The sequence below is a fragment of the Macrosteles quadrilineatus genome, unplaced genomic scaffold, assembly GCF_028750875.1.
Source record: "Macrosteles quadrilineatus isolate MER2022 unplaced genomic scaffold, UCM_ALF_1.0 Scaffold_2__2_contigs__length_208266976, whole genome shotgun sequence".
Classification (NCBI taxonomy): Eukaryota; Metazoa; Arthropoda; class Insecta; order Hemiptera; family Cicadellidae; genus Macrosteles; species Macrosteles quadrilineatus.
Genome location: NW_026542595.1, coordinates 104,671,549 through 104,686,543, shown reverse-complemented (window position 1 = coordinate 104,686,543; position 14,995 = coordinate 104,671,549). Strand labels below are relative to the sequence as shown.

At 35.2% G+C, this 14,995-nt stretch overlaps 1 protein-coding gene across 2 annotated transcripts; it reads right to left on the bottom strand.

The window, feature by feature from the left end:
- Positions 1–6,181: 6,181 nt before the first annotated feature.
- On the bottom strand, positions 6,182–14,109 carry LOC128985783 (muscle-specific protein 20-like). Of its 2 annotated transcripts, XR_008490072.1 has the most exons (5): positions 13,998–14,109; positions 11,332–11,543; positions 7,442–7,562; positions 6,491–6,748; positions 6,182–6,452 (listed from the first exon to the last, which is right to left on the bottom strand). XR_008490072.1 is itself a non-coding variant. In XM_054405654.1 (4 exons), exons 1-4 carry the CDS (start codon positions 14,025–14,027, stop codon positions 6,557–6,559), a joined length of 555 nt encoding a protein of 184 aa, XP_054261629.1. In that variant the 5' UTR covers positions 14,028–14,109; the 3' UTR covers positions 6,182–6,556. The 2 variants fall into 2 exon arrangements, 1 of the variants encoding a protein (XP_054261629.1); XM_054405654.1 differs by having other exon boundaries at positions 6,182–6,748.
- Between the last annotated feature and the right edge of the window lie 886 nt (positions 14,110–14,995).

Genomic DNA, 14,995 nt, shown 5'->3' with positions numbered 1-14,995 from the left:
AGTACTAGACAAATTAAATAGCATGGCTGAAAAGGATAACACTGAGTCCTCTGTAGTATTTTCAACTTTTAAAAGCAGTACTGGGAAGCCTTTTTTATCAAAATCAAATACTAATCAAGCTAATTCTAATAAAAGCTCAAAGATGAGGAAGCCTTTTATTCCTACTTGTTACAAATGTAGAAAGGCAGGCGATATGATAAGGGATTGTCCTGAAAATAATCAAGCTAATATTCGTAATAGCTCAAAGATAGGGTCATTTTCCAAAATTGGTAAGTCAGATGGTGAAAACAAAAATAAAAATGTGAGTTGGATAACTGATCTGAATGTAAAGGTAGAACCTGAAAGCTGGTACTTAGACTCGTGTTGTTCTGACAATCTTTCTAAAAGTAAAGAAAGTTTTCAAACGTTTAACTCGAATGAAGGAGTTAAAGAGGTCACTGTCGCTAATAATACCAAAATCTACTCTGCGGGTTCTGGGAAAGTTTCTGTGAATCTTAAAAACTTTGGTGAGAGAGTGATATCGAATGTGACGTATGTACCAGATTTATCTACAAATTTGCTATCTGTGAGCAAAATAGCTAGTAAAGGGCAAGTTTTAGTTTTTGATGACAAAGGGTGTAATATTTACATAAAAGATGGGTTTTCAGTAAGAGGTGAAATCTGTGGAACTGGAACAAATGTAAACGGACTGTATCGGTTGGATACAGAGAGTAAATGCAACATTGATCCAAATTATGACAATTTGGCTATGTCTACTCAAGTTGACCAGTCAGTTAGTGTGGACCTTCATAATTTATGGCACAGAAGATTGGGTCACTTGAATCATGTTAGCATGGGTATTTTGAAAAAGGGGATGGCTTTGGGTATCGATTTTCCTAATCAGAGGCCAGAATCTTGCATTCCCTGTGTAGAGGGGAAACACTCCAGAGAATCTTTCCCAACCACTCCAAGTAAGAGAGCTGAGGCAAAACTAGAGTTAATCCATATGGATGTCTGTGGGCCTATGAATGTTCAGTCTCTTCAAGGTAATCGCTTCATGCTAATATTTATTGATGACTTCACCAGAATGACCTTTGGTTATTTCTTGAAATCAAAGGATGAAGTAGTTGATTGTTTTCTCAAGTTTAAGACTTTAGTTGAAAATCAGACCAACCAGACTGTAAAAACTGTTAGGTCAGATGAAGGCGGGGATTACATGAATGCGAGACTAGAAGAAGTGTGTAATAGATTTGGAATAAGGCACCAGGTTACTACTCGATATAGTCCTGAGCAGAATGGGGTAGCAGAGCGTGCAAATAGAACTATTATTGAAAAGGCTAAAAGCATGCTAAGTGACTCAAATTTGAGCAAGGGTTACTGGCAGTATGCTGTGGAGGCAGCTATTTATCTTAAGAACCTAAGTCCTACAAAAGCTGTTTTTGGAGTCACGCCACAGGAGAAATGGACTGGATCGAAAGTGGACCTCAGTCACCTTAGAGTTTTCGGGTGCATAGGCTATGTGCATGTGCCTAAGGAGAGAAGGACCAAATTGGACTATAAGAGTGTTCCTCACATTTTTGTAGGTTACAGCGAGGATGTCAAAGGTTACAAATTGGTCGATCCTAAGTCTCCCCGTAGATTGATTTATTCTAGAGATGTCATGTTTTTTGAAAACTTATTTCATAATGGGCGTGAAGAAAATAATGGTGATGAAACTATACAACCAGTCGAGACCATAGTAAGCATCCAGACCCCCAAACTTGATGAACCTTGCAGGAATCCTGAGGCAGCTGATTTTGTTACCTACATGGTTACCTGTGAGGATCTAGAGCCAAGTAGTTATCAAGAGGCAATAGAAGATCCGAATAAGAATTTGTGGAAGCATGCTGTAGAGGAGCAAGCTGATGAAGAACCTCTACATGGTTTTGTTGATGCCAGTCATGGAAACAACTTTGATGGGAAAAGTTGTACAGGATATGTTTTTAAACTGTGTGAAGGACCTGTGTCTTGGGGAAGTAAGAAACAGAGATGCATGACTGATTCCTCAACAGAGTCAGAGTTTGTAGCAATGGTTCAGGCATGCAAGCAAGCAATGTTTCTAAAGCACTTGTTGGAAGAGCTGGAAACATTTTGAGCATGTAAATTTGCATTGTGACAACATGCCAGCAATGAAGATTTTGCAGAAGAGAACCGTGAATACCAAGACCAAACATATAATTCGTAAACAGTTATTTGTCAGAAGAAAACTAGTTGTGCTGAATTACGTTCCAACTTCCAAGATGGTAGCGGACATTTTGACAAAATCACTTGGCAAAATCAAGCATGATGGTTTTATGACCGACCTTGGTCTTACCCCAATGAAGGATCAAGATTAAGGAGGGGTGTTGGAATTTATTTATAATCTTGTTCCTCATTGCCTTCTTGGTACTAAGTTAGAAGCAGCTGTCATGTGTTAATTATATGCCATGTGATTGCTATGTTTATTAATTTGTTGTAAATAAACATCACTTCAACTATGGACTTTAGAAACCATACTGTGTAGTCATTTTACTCCTATTATTATAAAGGAAAATCAATTATAAACAAGTAAACATGGTGGAAAAAGGAACTTAGTTTTAGGAGCTAACTTTCTAAAAAATAACTACCTATGTAAAGTTTTAAAGCCCATTGTTTATAGGCCTTTTGATTGTGACTTAGCTTAGAGAGAATGATGTGGTAGTTCCAGCTATTTTATCCCTCCCTCAACTTTGCCTTGATTTTGTGTACAAAAGTGATAAGTTTAAAAAGTCACTTTGGGTATGTGATGAAATATCTTATCTTACTATCTTACTAATATTATAAATCTGAAAGTTTGTGAGTTTGTATGTGTGTTTGTGTGTTGCTCAATCACGCATAAACTACTGGACAGATTGGGCTGAAATTTAGCATGATAATAGCTCACATTCCCAATTAACAATTAGCCATATTCTTATCTCAAAAATCCTTTCGGGCTTCGCCCCAGTGGCTCTGTAGTTCCCCATGTTAACGTTATGAGTATTCATATTTAAAGGGAATTAAAGAATTTAGTCAGCTGTTTCAACTTTACAAGTTGGTTCAATAATCATTAAAAAGTTACAAAAGGCTTCCCAACAGGGTGCAGCACTATTATTATTTTGTTTTTGCATATATGACAACAGCTAATTTGAACTAAGCAGCAACAAAAATCTGTGATACACAATGAGAACTGTCAAAGTAGGATTGTTTACAGTTAGGTTTGAGCTTATAATTTAATGAATAGTTTGTGTTATTGTGCGAATGTTTGATAATTTATTTTTTATATTTTTTAGGTGCAGTGGTAAAACATTATGGCAATGAACTTATGAACCAAATTTTATTAAACTGTGTCCTCCCCCATTGCAAACGCAAAGCTTGAGTATAATAACTGCAATAAGCATTTTATACTTATATGCCAACCCCGTACGAAAGACGGGTGCTCTGTTAATCTAATATATAAAATTCTCGTGTCACAGTGTTTGTCTGCAAACTCCTCCGGAACGACTTCACCGATCGTTATGAAATTTGGTGTGTAAATTCTGTAGGTATGCGAATAGGAAGTAAACTATTTCCCGTTTCGAAATTCTTAAAAGGGCTCCGCCCCACTGGCTCTGGAGTTTCCCATGTTAACCTTATGAGAAATGGAATTAATGCATCTTAACAGCTGTTTCAATTAAACAAGTTGGTTCTGTTCTATGATGTTCAATAGCATTAAAGTTACAAGGATTACCAACAGGGTGCAGCACTATTATTTCTTTTACATTTATGACAACAGCTAATTCGCAACCAAAAGGTGAGTGAGCGTAGCGAACGAACTTCAACCTGGAGGCGAGTTAGCGTAGCGAACGAGCTAAACTGAAGGCAAGTGAGCGCAGCGAACGAGCTCCAACCTAAAGGTGAGTGAGCGTAGCGAACGAGCTCCAACCCAAAGGTGAGTGAGCGTAGCGAACGAACTTAACCAGGACGTGATTGAGCGATGCGAACGAGATCATCTTGAAAATTAAACGTACAGGGTGCAGCACTATTATTTCTTTTACATTTATGACAACAGCTAATTTGCAACCAAAAGGTGAGTGAGCGTAGCGAACGAACTTCAACCTGGAGGCGAGTTAGCGTAGCGAACGAGCTAACCTGAAGGCAAGTGAGCGCAGCGAACGAGCTCCAACCTAAAGGTGAGTGAGCGTAGCGAACGAGCTCCAACCCAAAGGTGAGTGAGCGTAGCGAACGAACTTCAACCAGGACGTGATTGAGCGATGCGAACGAGATCATCTTGAAAATTAAACGTAACGGTACTTTCTTTCCATCGGTCTGTCTTAGGGGAAACCTATAACTTAGGCGATACGAAGTTCGCCGGGTCAGCTAGTACTATTATAAAATTATGTGATATGTTTTTACCTTTATAAACTTTTTGGTACAGGGAAAATGTTTTTTACAGTTGTATTATGAAAATTCCTGCCTTAGATTACGTACTTCTCAATACCTCTAAGAATTTCCAACGGATAAACTAGTAAATTAAACATTATCCACCCAGAAATATTATATTTTACATACAAGTTTAATTAACACCTGTTTATTAACCATCAAACATAAATCTACGAGGAAATGTCTCTCCAAAAACTTCCATGAGTTCTGCCCCTTAAAATAACTTTTTCTTTGTACAGGGCTTGTTAATTAAATATTTCACGGTTACTATATATTTTTAGACGACGAATTATTTTGGCAGCAGGTGGCACCAAGGACAATAATGATACTTTGCCAAACGATCTACCGAGTTCTACGCCTACGCTCGCACCAACGTAGGTGAATCAGGTGTTTATATACGACATGCGACACAATTGTGCAAGAGAATTGTCTTTTATGACTCATACCACTCTTAGAATGCATGTTCTGATGTAAGAATTACTGGTGATTAATATAAAGTTACCAAAACTGGTTTTGTGCAGGATAGAAATCATGAAAATTCCTAGATATTATCAGAATATGGTTTATTTTACCTTGCCTAAAATGATCCTGTATAGTCGTCAAACACGACAGCTGTTTCGTGCTACAATGAGCACATCTTCAAAGTGAAGAAACACAAAATCAACTCATTTAGCCCGCGGTTGAGCGCGTCCAAAAACACATAAAGTACACTCATTGTAGCACGAAACAGCTGTCGTGTTTGACGACTATACAGGATCATTTTAGGCAAGGTAAAATAAACCATATTCTGCTAATTTTAATGATCCAGAGGCTATCCATCATGAAACTAGATATTATGTAATTTTAAGAGTTTATAAAAGGTAAAAAAAAATACGTAATTAAGTTTTCTAAAAGTTTTATTTGCATTCAATATTTAATACAATATGGAGTCAGTGGCGACTTCGATGCCATATAACCCCCTCTTGAGAGTTGAAGAAAGATTTCATACCGTAATGTTATTTAGTTATTATTGTTATTAATTAATTTATATAGTTAAATATTAATATGAAAATTACTCAAAGTATGTAATGCACATCGTTATAGATTAATAATGTAACTGAAATTCAATTGGGGGAGGGGGGTATTTGAATTCATAATATGAAGCAATCCCCCCTTCACAAGGATCCATCCTGAAGCCCCCCTGAATAGAGTACCAGTAATTCAAACTTATTTATGTTTACTTGATTAGTTTTATTTTGGTTTAGTTTTTATTGGGACGACAATAAAGTCTTGGAACTTTGTGCATTTTAAGATGTTATGAGTGAATAAATAATTTGCATTTAAAATGTGAATTCAAAGTCCTCTTAATCCAAAAACCAAATAATTTGCAGGGATACAAAATCCAAGACATAACAATGAATAAGTGTATTCATAAAAACTACAGCACAAACAGAATAATCTTTTAGTTCTAAACTACATTGATTCAAAAAAGTGTAATACATTGTTTTCAAAGAGAACACTTTTGAGGTTAAATTACACCATTGATCTTAGACAATGTATTTGCTAGGGTGAAGCCAGACTGCTTATCAAAGGCAATTGCATTGCAATTGAGTTGAATACCCATTGTGTTTTTTCATATCTTCACCTGTCGTCATCCAATGTACCTTCACACTTGTCTGAGAAATTGTAAACTTCTTAGATTTTACTAAACTAGAATTTTTATATATAAAATTTGTAAAATAAATTATTGTGGAAAAAAAGTTCTAAGTATATAAATATTTTTTATTGATTTTTACAATAAAATACATGAATGAAATAGTACAATACTGGTATCTTTAAATCTGATACAATCTCCAAGAAAACTTAGTCTAGACTTTGTCGACAAATTTGGTTGAAATTTTACCAAAATTTTAATCTGAATGAGAGTTTTTGTGCCTATGGACATACAAATTATACCTATTCATAACAATTTCAACAAACAGTATTTTTTTTTTTTGCTTCAAAGTACCTTGGAAAACGTAGGTGCAATGATTCTGTACCTAGGTCTTGCTAAATTATATAATATCAAGAATAAAACAGTTAAAAATAATTGTTAAACAGATAGTCACAAAAATATATTGACAACTTAAATTGTCAGGTTTCACTACTTCCCAAGCAGTATTTTCCTGCCAGCTCCAAAGTTTTGGCCAGCCTGAGTAGCGCCTCTGTTAAAGCCAGCTTGAAGTCCGATGACACTCTCTCCGCTGCGGAGTTGCTGCGTAGTGAAGCTGCGTTTGTGTTCTTCTGAAGGCTTCGGCCCCAGCCAAGGCCCAGGCCATTCAGGATGTGTGTAGGTCTGCGGAAAATTAGATGTTAAGGTTACATAGACAATTGAGGAAATCATAATATGTGCAAGGAGTAAAGTGAGGAATTAGGTCAGGGAGTTTAAAGATGGTCGTGAAAACTTTTTTCCATGGTGCACTTCTGTGAGAAGTCTAGGTACCCACCAAAAAGAATTCCTACTGAAATGGACATTTTAAAGGGCAATTTTACACCCTCAAACCCATTTCTGCACTTTACCCTCACTCATTGCCACAACCTTAAGTAAACTGACGATGAATGTCAGCATCGAATATACTTGATACTTGGTGATCCCACTAGTAGGGCAGCCTGTCCGTGGTCGTCAAAGTTGTGTTGTCAAGTTTTCCCCCAGATATACTTCAATAGAAAAATATGACCTCATCAGTAAATAATTTTTGAATTTCCTCATGAATTCATCTTGGTTTTCAATGTTTCTTGTGGTAAAAAAAATGTATCACTGACCCACATCACATGTGGCGGGAGATCATTTAAAAATTTCCTAAACACACATCGAAGTGTACACGTCAGCTACATAGTGAGGTCTGATAATTTTTGTTAACTTCAAAAATTTTCTATTGGTGTAAACATCAAATTCCTAAGCCAAGGTTTAAGGTAGATAATCTATCTCTGGCCTGTAAAACTCTTTTTATGTTACTCAATTAATAGATGTAAGATCTAGATCACTTACTGCTCTTCCCAAGGAAAACAAAGTAGTTGTTACTTGGCCGATGTCTTTCTTCTCGAACAAATCTACTGTCTGGAAAAGATCTACATCAGACACTCCGTATGCTTGTATGGCCTTCAGGAAACTGGAAAGCGATACAAGTTTTGTATTACTGTGTTAAAACAATATAATTAAAAATTAAAAGTTATAAAAGAGTAGAAATAATGTGAATTTTTTTTACATAAAACACAGGTAGAATACAAAGTATCTACCATATAGCCTCCTCTAATACAAGGCCGTGGAAATTGGTGAGTGGCATGCCTGTTGCCGTGGTAATAACAGAAACAATAAACTTGTAAACATAAATATAGTGCATATGCTCCATTATTAATTAGTGCAACAGCTGTTTAATCATGCCGGGTCTGCAGCGTTGCCACTTTTGTCTCGCCGTGACCTTGTATTACAGGAGGCTATTATCTGCACGAATCAATAAAATTGTAGGACAAACAACACAAAAAAATGCTATAAGCAAAGAAAACATCAACAGCTTAAAACTCTGTAAATGCAGTCGGCAAAATCTTTATTGCAGTGTGTAATGACAAATAATTCTGTATATTTAGATAAATCTATAACTTGGAGCCTTTGTATACTATATGCAGTGTGAACTCTCTGTATACATGCAAAATATATGCATTGTAGTAATGAACACTTAATACAGGGTGAATAAAAAGTCAAGACCCCCCCATCTAATATTTTTCCAAGTAAATATACAGAGATATCCTTTTGGTGGTCGAGCAATCTTAGCAGAAAGTTTCATTTTATCATTTTGAAATTTTTGAGTGTCCCCCCAAAAGGGGGATTTTGGGGGCAACTCAAATATTTTAAATGTAAACCCCCTTCAAGTGACACCTCATTTGAAAGTGTTTACAAAAACTTAAAGAATGGTGAAAGCTAGAGGTCGCTATCTTTTATCTATCCAAAATGGTAGCCCGTCAAATGTTGTGGAAAATCAACGGTAAAATTGTTAATATTGGCTGCCATTTTGGATAGAGAAGAGATAGCGAGCTCTGGTTTTCACCATTCTTTAAGTTTTTTTTAAACACTTCAAAATGAGGTGTCACTTGATAGGGGTTTCTATTGAATCATTTTTGTTGTCCCCCGAATCGGCCTTTTAGGGGGACACTCCAAACGGGGGATTTTGGGGGCAACTCAAATATTTTAAATGTAAACCCCCTTCAAGTGACATCTCATTTTGAAGTGTTTACAAAAACTTAAAGAATGGTGAAAACCAGAGCTCGCTATCTCTTCTCTATCCAAAATGGCAGCCAATATTAACAATTTTTACTGTTGATTTTCCACAACATTTGACGGGCTACCATTTTGGATAGAGAAGAGATAGCGACCTCTAGTTTTCATCATTATTTAAGTTTTTGTAAACACTTCAAAATGAGGTGTCACTTGAAGGGGGTTTGCATTTAAAATATTTGAGTTCTTTTGGGGGGACACTCAAAAGTTTCAAAATCATAAAATGAAACTTCCTGCTAAGATTGCTCGACCACCAAAAGGATATCTCTGTATATTTACTTGGAAAAATATTAGATGGGGGGTCTTGACTTTTTATTCACCCTGTATGTATACACTCGATAGCAAAAATTTAATAGTGTATAGACAAATCTCTGTATACTTAGTATCTAACTTTGCTTTATCATAAAACTAGCTGTTGTACCTGTGCTTTTGCAATGGGAAGAGAACACAAAATATAAACATTGTAATCTTTACATTGTAACGGTCAGACAACCCCACACAATACCACAGAAAACGTACTACTATAACCCAGAATGTCAATCCGTAGGCAGCGCCACCAGCGTTGCCATGCAATAGCATAGCAACGCTGGTGGCGCTGCCTACGGATTGACAGGCAAAGCTCTCTCAAACCGCTTAATGCTTTTTACCATGCGGTTGGCATTCTGGGTTATAGTAGTACGTTTTCTGTGACAATACACACATCTCAATCGGTACATCTGTTGCATATAATAGTTACACATCCGTCAACGCTTTTAGAAACAAATTTCTACTATTAAGTTATGAATTTTAAATCTGGTAAGTAGAGGATACCACCATTTTGATTTTGATTATTTTAAAATCTTGTGTAGGCTGATATGAGAAAAACTGACCAAATCTTCGAATAAAACTTTCACATACATGATTTACCTTCATCTCCCTCAATTACATATCTTTTTTCTTTATTTTTGACATTTTAATTCAATTGTATTAATTTAATCTTATTTAATAACAAGATTTCCTACTTTTCTACAGTACAACCCATTTCACATTATCTTGACATGTTTTGTCTGGTTCTGGACTGAAATTCATCTCGGTTCGCGGAATATAAACAACTCTAAACGCTCTTAGATAAACAAACAGTTCGGGCTAATTTCATCTTGTATATGCGAGAGGGTATCGACCAATCTAACCACTCTATGAGAGCATTTCACAAGCATTCAAAAAGCTGTAGTGTTTCCCATCGTACAGTAAATTGTATATTCTCGAATCACTTAAATAAGGAAAAAATAAGAGGTTAAATTTTCTTTATTAAGATTTTGTCTAGTGATTCCTATTACTTCCCCTAAGGGTGGATGACCATCGTTTTGGCAACTATGTCTCTTCAGTCATGTCTATGTCTATGGCGACTATGTGGCCTCAGTTGTAGTTAAGTATTTATTTTTTCTGTCTTGCCTAAATATTTTTGTGTTTGTGTTTATTGCTTTGACAACCTCAATATAAGCAAAGATTGATATTCTTGACAAGGATCCTAGGAAGGTGACATAGTCACCAAAACGATCCGCATACACCCTTAGAGCAGGTACTAGGAATCACTAGACAATTTAATTAAATCAAGGTAATTTAACCTCTTATTCATATAGAATGTTCTAGCTAGGTAAACAGATAAAATTAACAGTCACTACTCACTTAATAGTAAAAATACTGTTTTTTTTTTTATACTGCATCTGTGAATCTCCCATTTTGTAGAAAAGCTTTTTGGTGTATGGGTACTGTGCATAAAAAACAAAGCCATTTAAAAAACAATCTTCTAAATCCATACTCAAGAAGAAATAAATCTTGAAAATCTATATATATATAAAAGGCAAAGCCCTCACTGACTGACTCACTCATCACTAATTCTCCCACTTCCCACTTACCTAGGAGGCTGAAATTTGGTACACTGATTCTTTAGGCATTAAATAGGAAAACTAAGTGGTTTTTATTCTGATCGGACTCTCGGGCTCCGCCCCAGTGGCTCTGGAGTTTCACATGTTAACCTAATGAGTACTCATATTTAAATGGAATTAATGAATCTTAACAGCTGTTTCAATTAAACAAGTTGGTTCTGTTCTATGATGTTAAATAGCATTAAAGTTACAAGGATTACCAACAGAGTGCAGCACTATTATTTTTTTTTTATATTTTACAACAGCTAATTTTAAACCAAAAGTGAGTGAGCGTAGCGAACGAACTTCAACCCGGAGGCGAGTTAGCGTAGCGAACGAGCTAACCTGAAGGCAAGTGAGCGCAGCGAACGAGCTCCAACCGTAAAGGTGAGTGAGCGTAGCGAACGAACTTCAACCGGGACGTGTGAGCGCAGCGAACGAGCTCCAACCTAAAGGTGAGTGAGCGTAGCGAACGAACTTCAACCAGGACGTGATTGAGCCATGCGAACGAGCTCACATATGAAGTTAAACGGGGCAAAGCCCGCGGGTACAGCTATTAAGTAATAAAGGACTTTTTAAAACATTTAAACATTAATTATCCTTTTCTGTAAAAATGTAATATAACAAATATATTGACATTATTATGTGGAATTTGGCAAATAGAAGAGAATAATTTGTATTTTGTTCTCCACAACCTTAACTTACTTGTTGATATTTTCCATCATCTTGAACTGGCTGCCAGCGCTGTGTATCTTCGGCACACTGTTAGGTGAAAGTTTGTTCATCAGTCGACACAGGACTTGTCCATCCCTGATGATGTCCTCGTAACGTTCCTTCGCAGGAAACTTCTCTCCCAGGACAGATTCTATCCATTCCAGAGCTTCCTTCTCCTGCTCCTGGTTACGCTTGTTGAGGATCTGAAAGTATTTTGGGTTTAATTTTGTTCAAGGAAAAGGAAAATGAAGGTTGTAAATATTGATCTTACTTCCTTACTTCCGGAGAGTTATCAATATTCTTCCTTTTTGGGAGTTTCTATGTTTAATGTTTTGTGTATGTGTGTTCCTTTATGAATTCTTTTATTGTGTAGTATGGCCTAGCGGTTAAGTATAATTTTAATTTTTTCCAATGTAGGGTGTGTTCGATTTTAAATGTTGGGGTAATTGATTATAGAACATCGATTCAGAGTATGTGGTTGTGTTGTTTTTTTAAGTCTGTGTTGTGGTATGGCAATGTTTGTTTTATTTCTGGTATTGTGGTGTTGTGCTTGTCTTAGGTTGGGTTTGGATAGGATGGTAAGGATTTTTGCTTCGCAAATATAAAGTGGGAAGACCGTCATTACGTTATGTTGAATGAAGAGGGGCATGTGATGGATTTGTTCTTCTGATCTTGTTATTGTCCTGAATGCTTTTTTCCCATATTTTTCTGCGTTGTAGATCCCCAGGCTACAATTCCGTGGCGCTGATGTGAAGCTAATAGCGAATAGGGCTCTGTATGCTATGAGGGCTGTTTCTTGGCTGGTTATATTTCTTATTCTTCTTAGGTACTTTCCTGTTAAAGGGAACATTATTATCGATGACTTCTTTTCAATATATCGATATTTTTGTTTTCTATCCGATATATTGATGGTAACAAAATTGAAACATATCAGCTGACAACTACGATAAGGATACGGTAAATAAATATTGTTCAGTGTCAACAAACAATAAAAAAAAATTATATTGAAATGAAACCGTTCTAAACTAACCTAACCAACCAAACTTGCTGTAACATTTCAAAATTCCGTATGATAGCCTATTCCATATGCCTTTTCTGTTATCAAACGGAATTTTGAAACGATAACTTAGCCTACAGCAAGTTTGGTTAGTTATGTTAAGTTAGTTTAGAATAGTTTCATTTCCTAATCCAATATAAGTTATAGGCTATCATTTTTGCCTAAACAAGGTTAGTTCTTAATTTGTAATTTAAATGTGTTTGAAGATATTAAAACAGGAGAAATACCGACCGTGAAGTAAAACAAAAATATCAATATATTGAAAAGAAATCATCGATAATAATGAATGTTTCCTTTAACAGGAAAGTACCTCTTCTTATTAAAAATATTGCTGATGCCCACAACACATGTATTTTTTAAATTTAAATGAGCTTAATACTTCGTAATTTAATACATATGAAATAATACTCAAAGACTACTAAAAATTGTGTAATAGAGAATATCACAGTTGTTTGTATTGCATTCTATAGAAATGTAGAAACCTTCTCAATTCTCACTGTACAATTTAAATGCTAGGACATTTGAACAAGGCTATTCATGAACTTTTAACTGAATTCATACGATTAAATAAATGTTAACAATCAGTTGTCAATGTTGACAGCAGGTGTTTCAGACAGAAATCAGACGACGGATGTATGTTTGACAACTTGGATTTCTTCCAAAATCACTCTGAAGTTGAGGGTTTCATCTCATCAACCACAGGACTCGTAGTAAATGACGCTTGATTTTAGCATATGTTTGAAAAATGTTGCATTAGTTGCTAAAAATACATTTCAAAGTTTTACGTAAGTGCAATAAACTTAATCATAGTGAATTACTGTATTATGTGAGGCTTGAAAACATTAACTGAATTTATTTCAAACCTTTATTAGTGAAAATTATCTGCTTATCTCTGAGTCATTATAGTGCTCATCTTCGAATCTGAAGTCTCCTAGTTTGATTCTTGTTGATTTGTCATATAGTCTATATTAGTTTATCTACAAAATTTGTACAAATGTATTAGAAGAACTGTACAGATTGAATTTATCTTCCAAAATTCTTTTAACAAGTAAAATTCCCTCTCCAAAAGAAAATTGTTGAAAAATAATGTAGTATAAATGAGTTTGGGGGATGTTCTTTTTCAGCAAGTTTTTTCTTACATATTTTTGTCCTACAAACTGTGAATGAAAATAAACTTAAAACTATTTAAATTCCATTCCAAGCAGATTTTTATTATTAGATTTATGGGTATAATATTGTTGTTTTTCCATGAATGTGTCAAAATTACTATTCATAATTAATACAAACTTGTAAATATAAGAGCAGTATAATAAGGTTAAAATGTTGAAGTGAGTAATGTTTCAACGACCAACATAGTGGAAAAATAACACAAAAGGTCGGATAACCGAGATCGAATAATCAAGACTACTGCCATGAAAATGTTCGGAGCTAAGAAGCAAAGTATTTCGTACAAGTTCAACACCAAATCACATAATTCCGCAAACAGCAAGTTTTGAAGTCTACTTTTAGCTCAAAATACTCAAACTAAATTTGGAATCATATTTTTATCCGCACGTGAAATAATGATAAGCTAAACCTCATTAACACCGTAAACACATACCTTGTTCCTAACAGCTCGTTCCAACGACATATTTCCTGCACGATGTAAACCAGTAATCCGGAGAACTCCTCCTTAACTCTGGTACTACGTCAGATCGCAACTTACATTTGAGATCTGGCAAAAATAAATGAGAAATACCGGATCCAACTGTCCGAAGTCATTTCCGACGCCTCATTTATTTTGAGACATTCTGCTGCCGTTTCCGTTTTGACTCAACGAGCGAGAACGGTTCTTCAATGCTTGTGTTGGATTGGAATTTATTTTGAGTGTAAATATTTCTGCAGCGAAGACACTTGGAGATTAATTTTTTCTTACATCATTGTGAATAAAGTGTACGTGTCGGTTAGCATGGAGAATTTACGGGAATCGAGAAAAAACAGTAGATATGTACCTAATGATATAGGAAATATTTTGTTACTTAAGGCCCTGTAGCTTGAGTCTATAATTAGGTACAATATCTTAGCACAGATGTAAAGAATATTAATCCTGCAGTTTAAATTTGGATTGCAAAATGTTTGTTATATTACTTGGTTGCAAATAATAAATCACAATTAAAGGCAATACTGTATAAGGGAAATTCTAGTGTTAACTACATTGGTTGAGATTCAAAGTTTTTTTTAATGTTTTAGGTAATTAATATTAATTTATGGATTGATGAATATTAAACATAGACAATTGAAAAATCTACAAAACGAGAGACTTTAACATAAAGTACATAAGATAACTGCAGTAAAATTAAAGCATCAACATTTGACAAAAATTATTGTTCATATATATTCTTAGAGAATAGTATAAAGCATCTAGTAATGGTGTTTGACAAAGTACTGCCATACTGTGGTGTAGGCATGTAAGTCAATATTATTTTCATGATAGAATTTCACCACTCATATTATGCCAAATTCTAAAAGAAACATGTTTAATTTATTTTTGAATCAGGATTTAACTTTTAAATCTGGTTGACATATTTTACAGTCATCCAATTCTTCACTAGTTCGCCC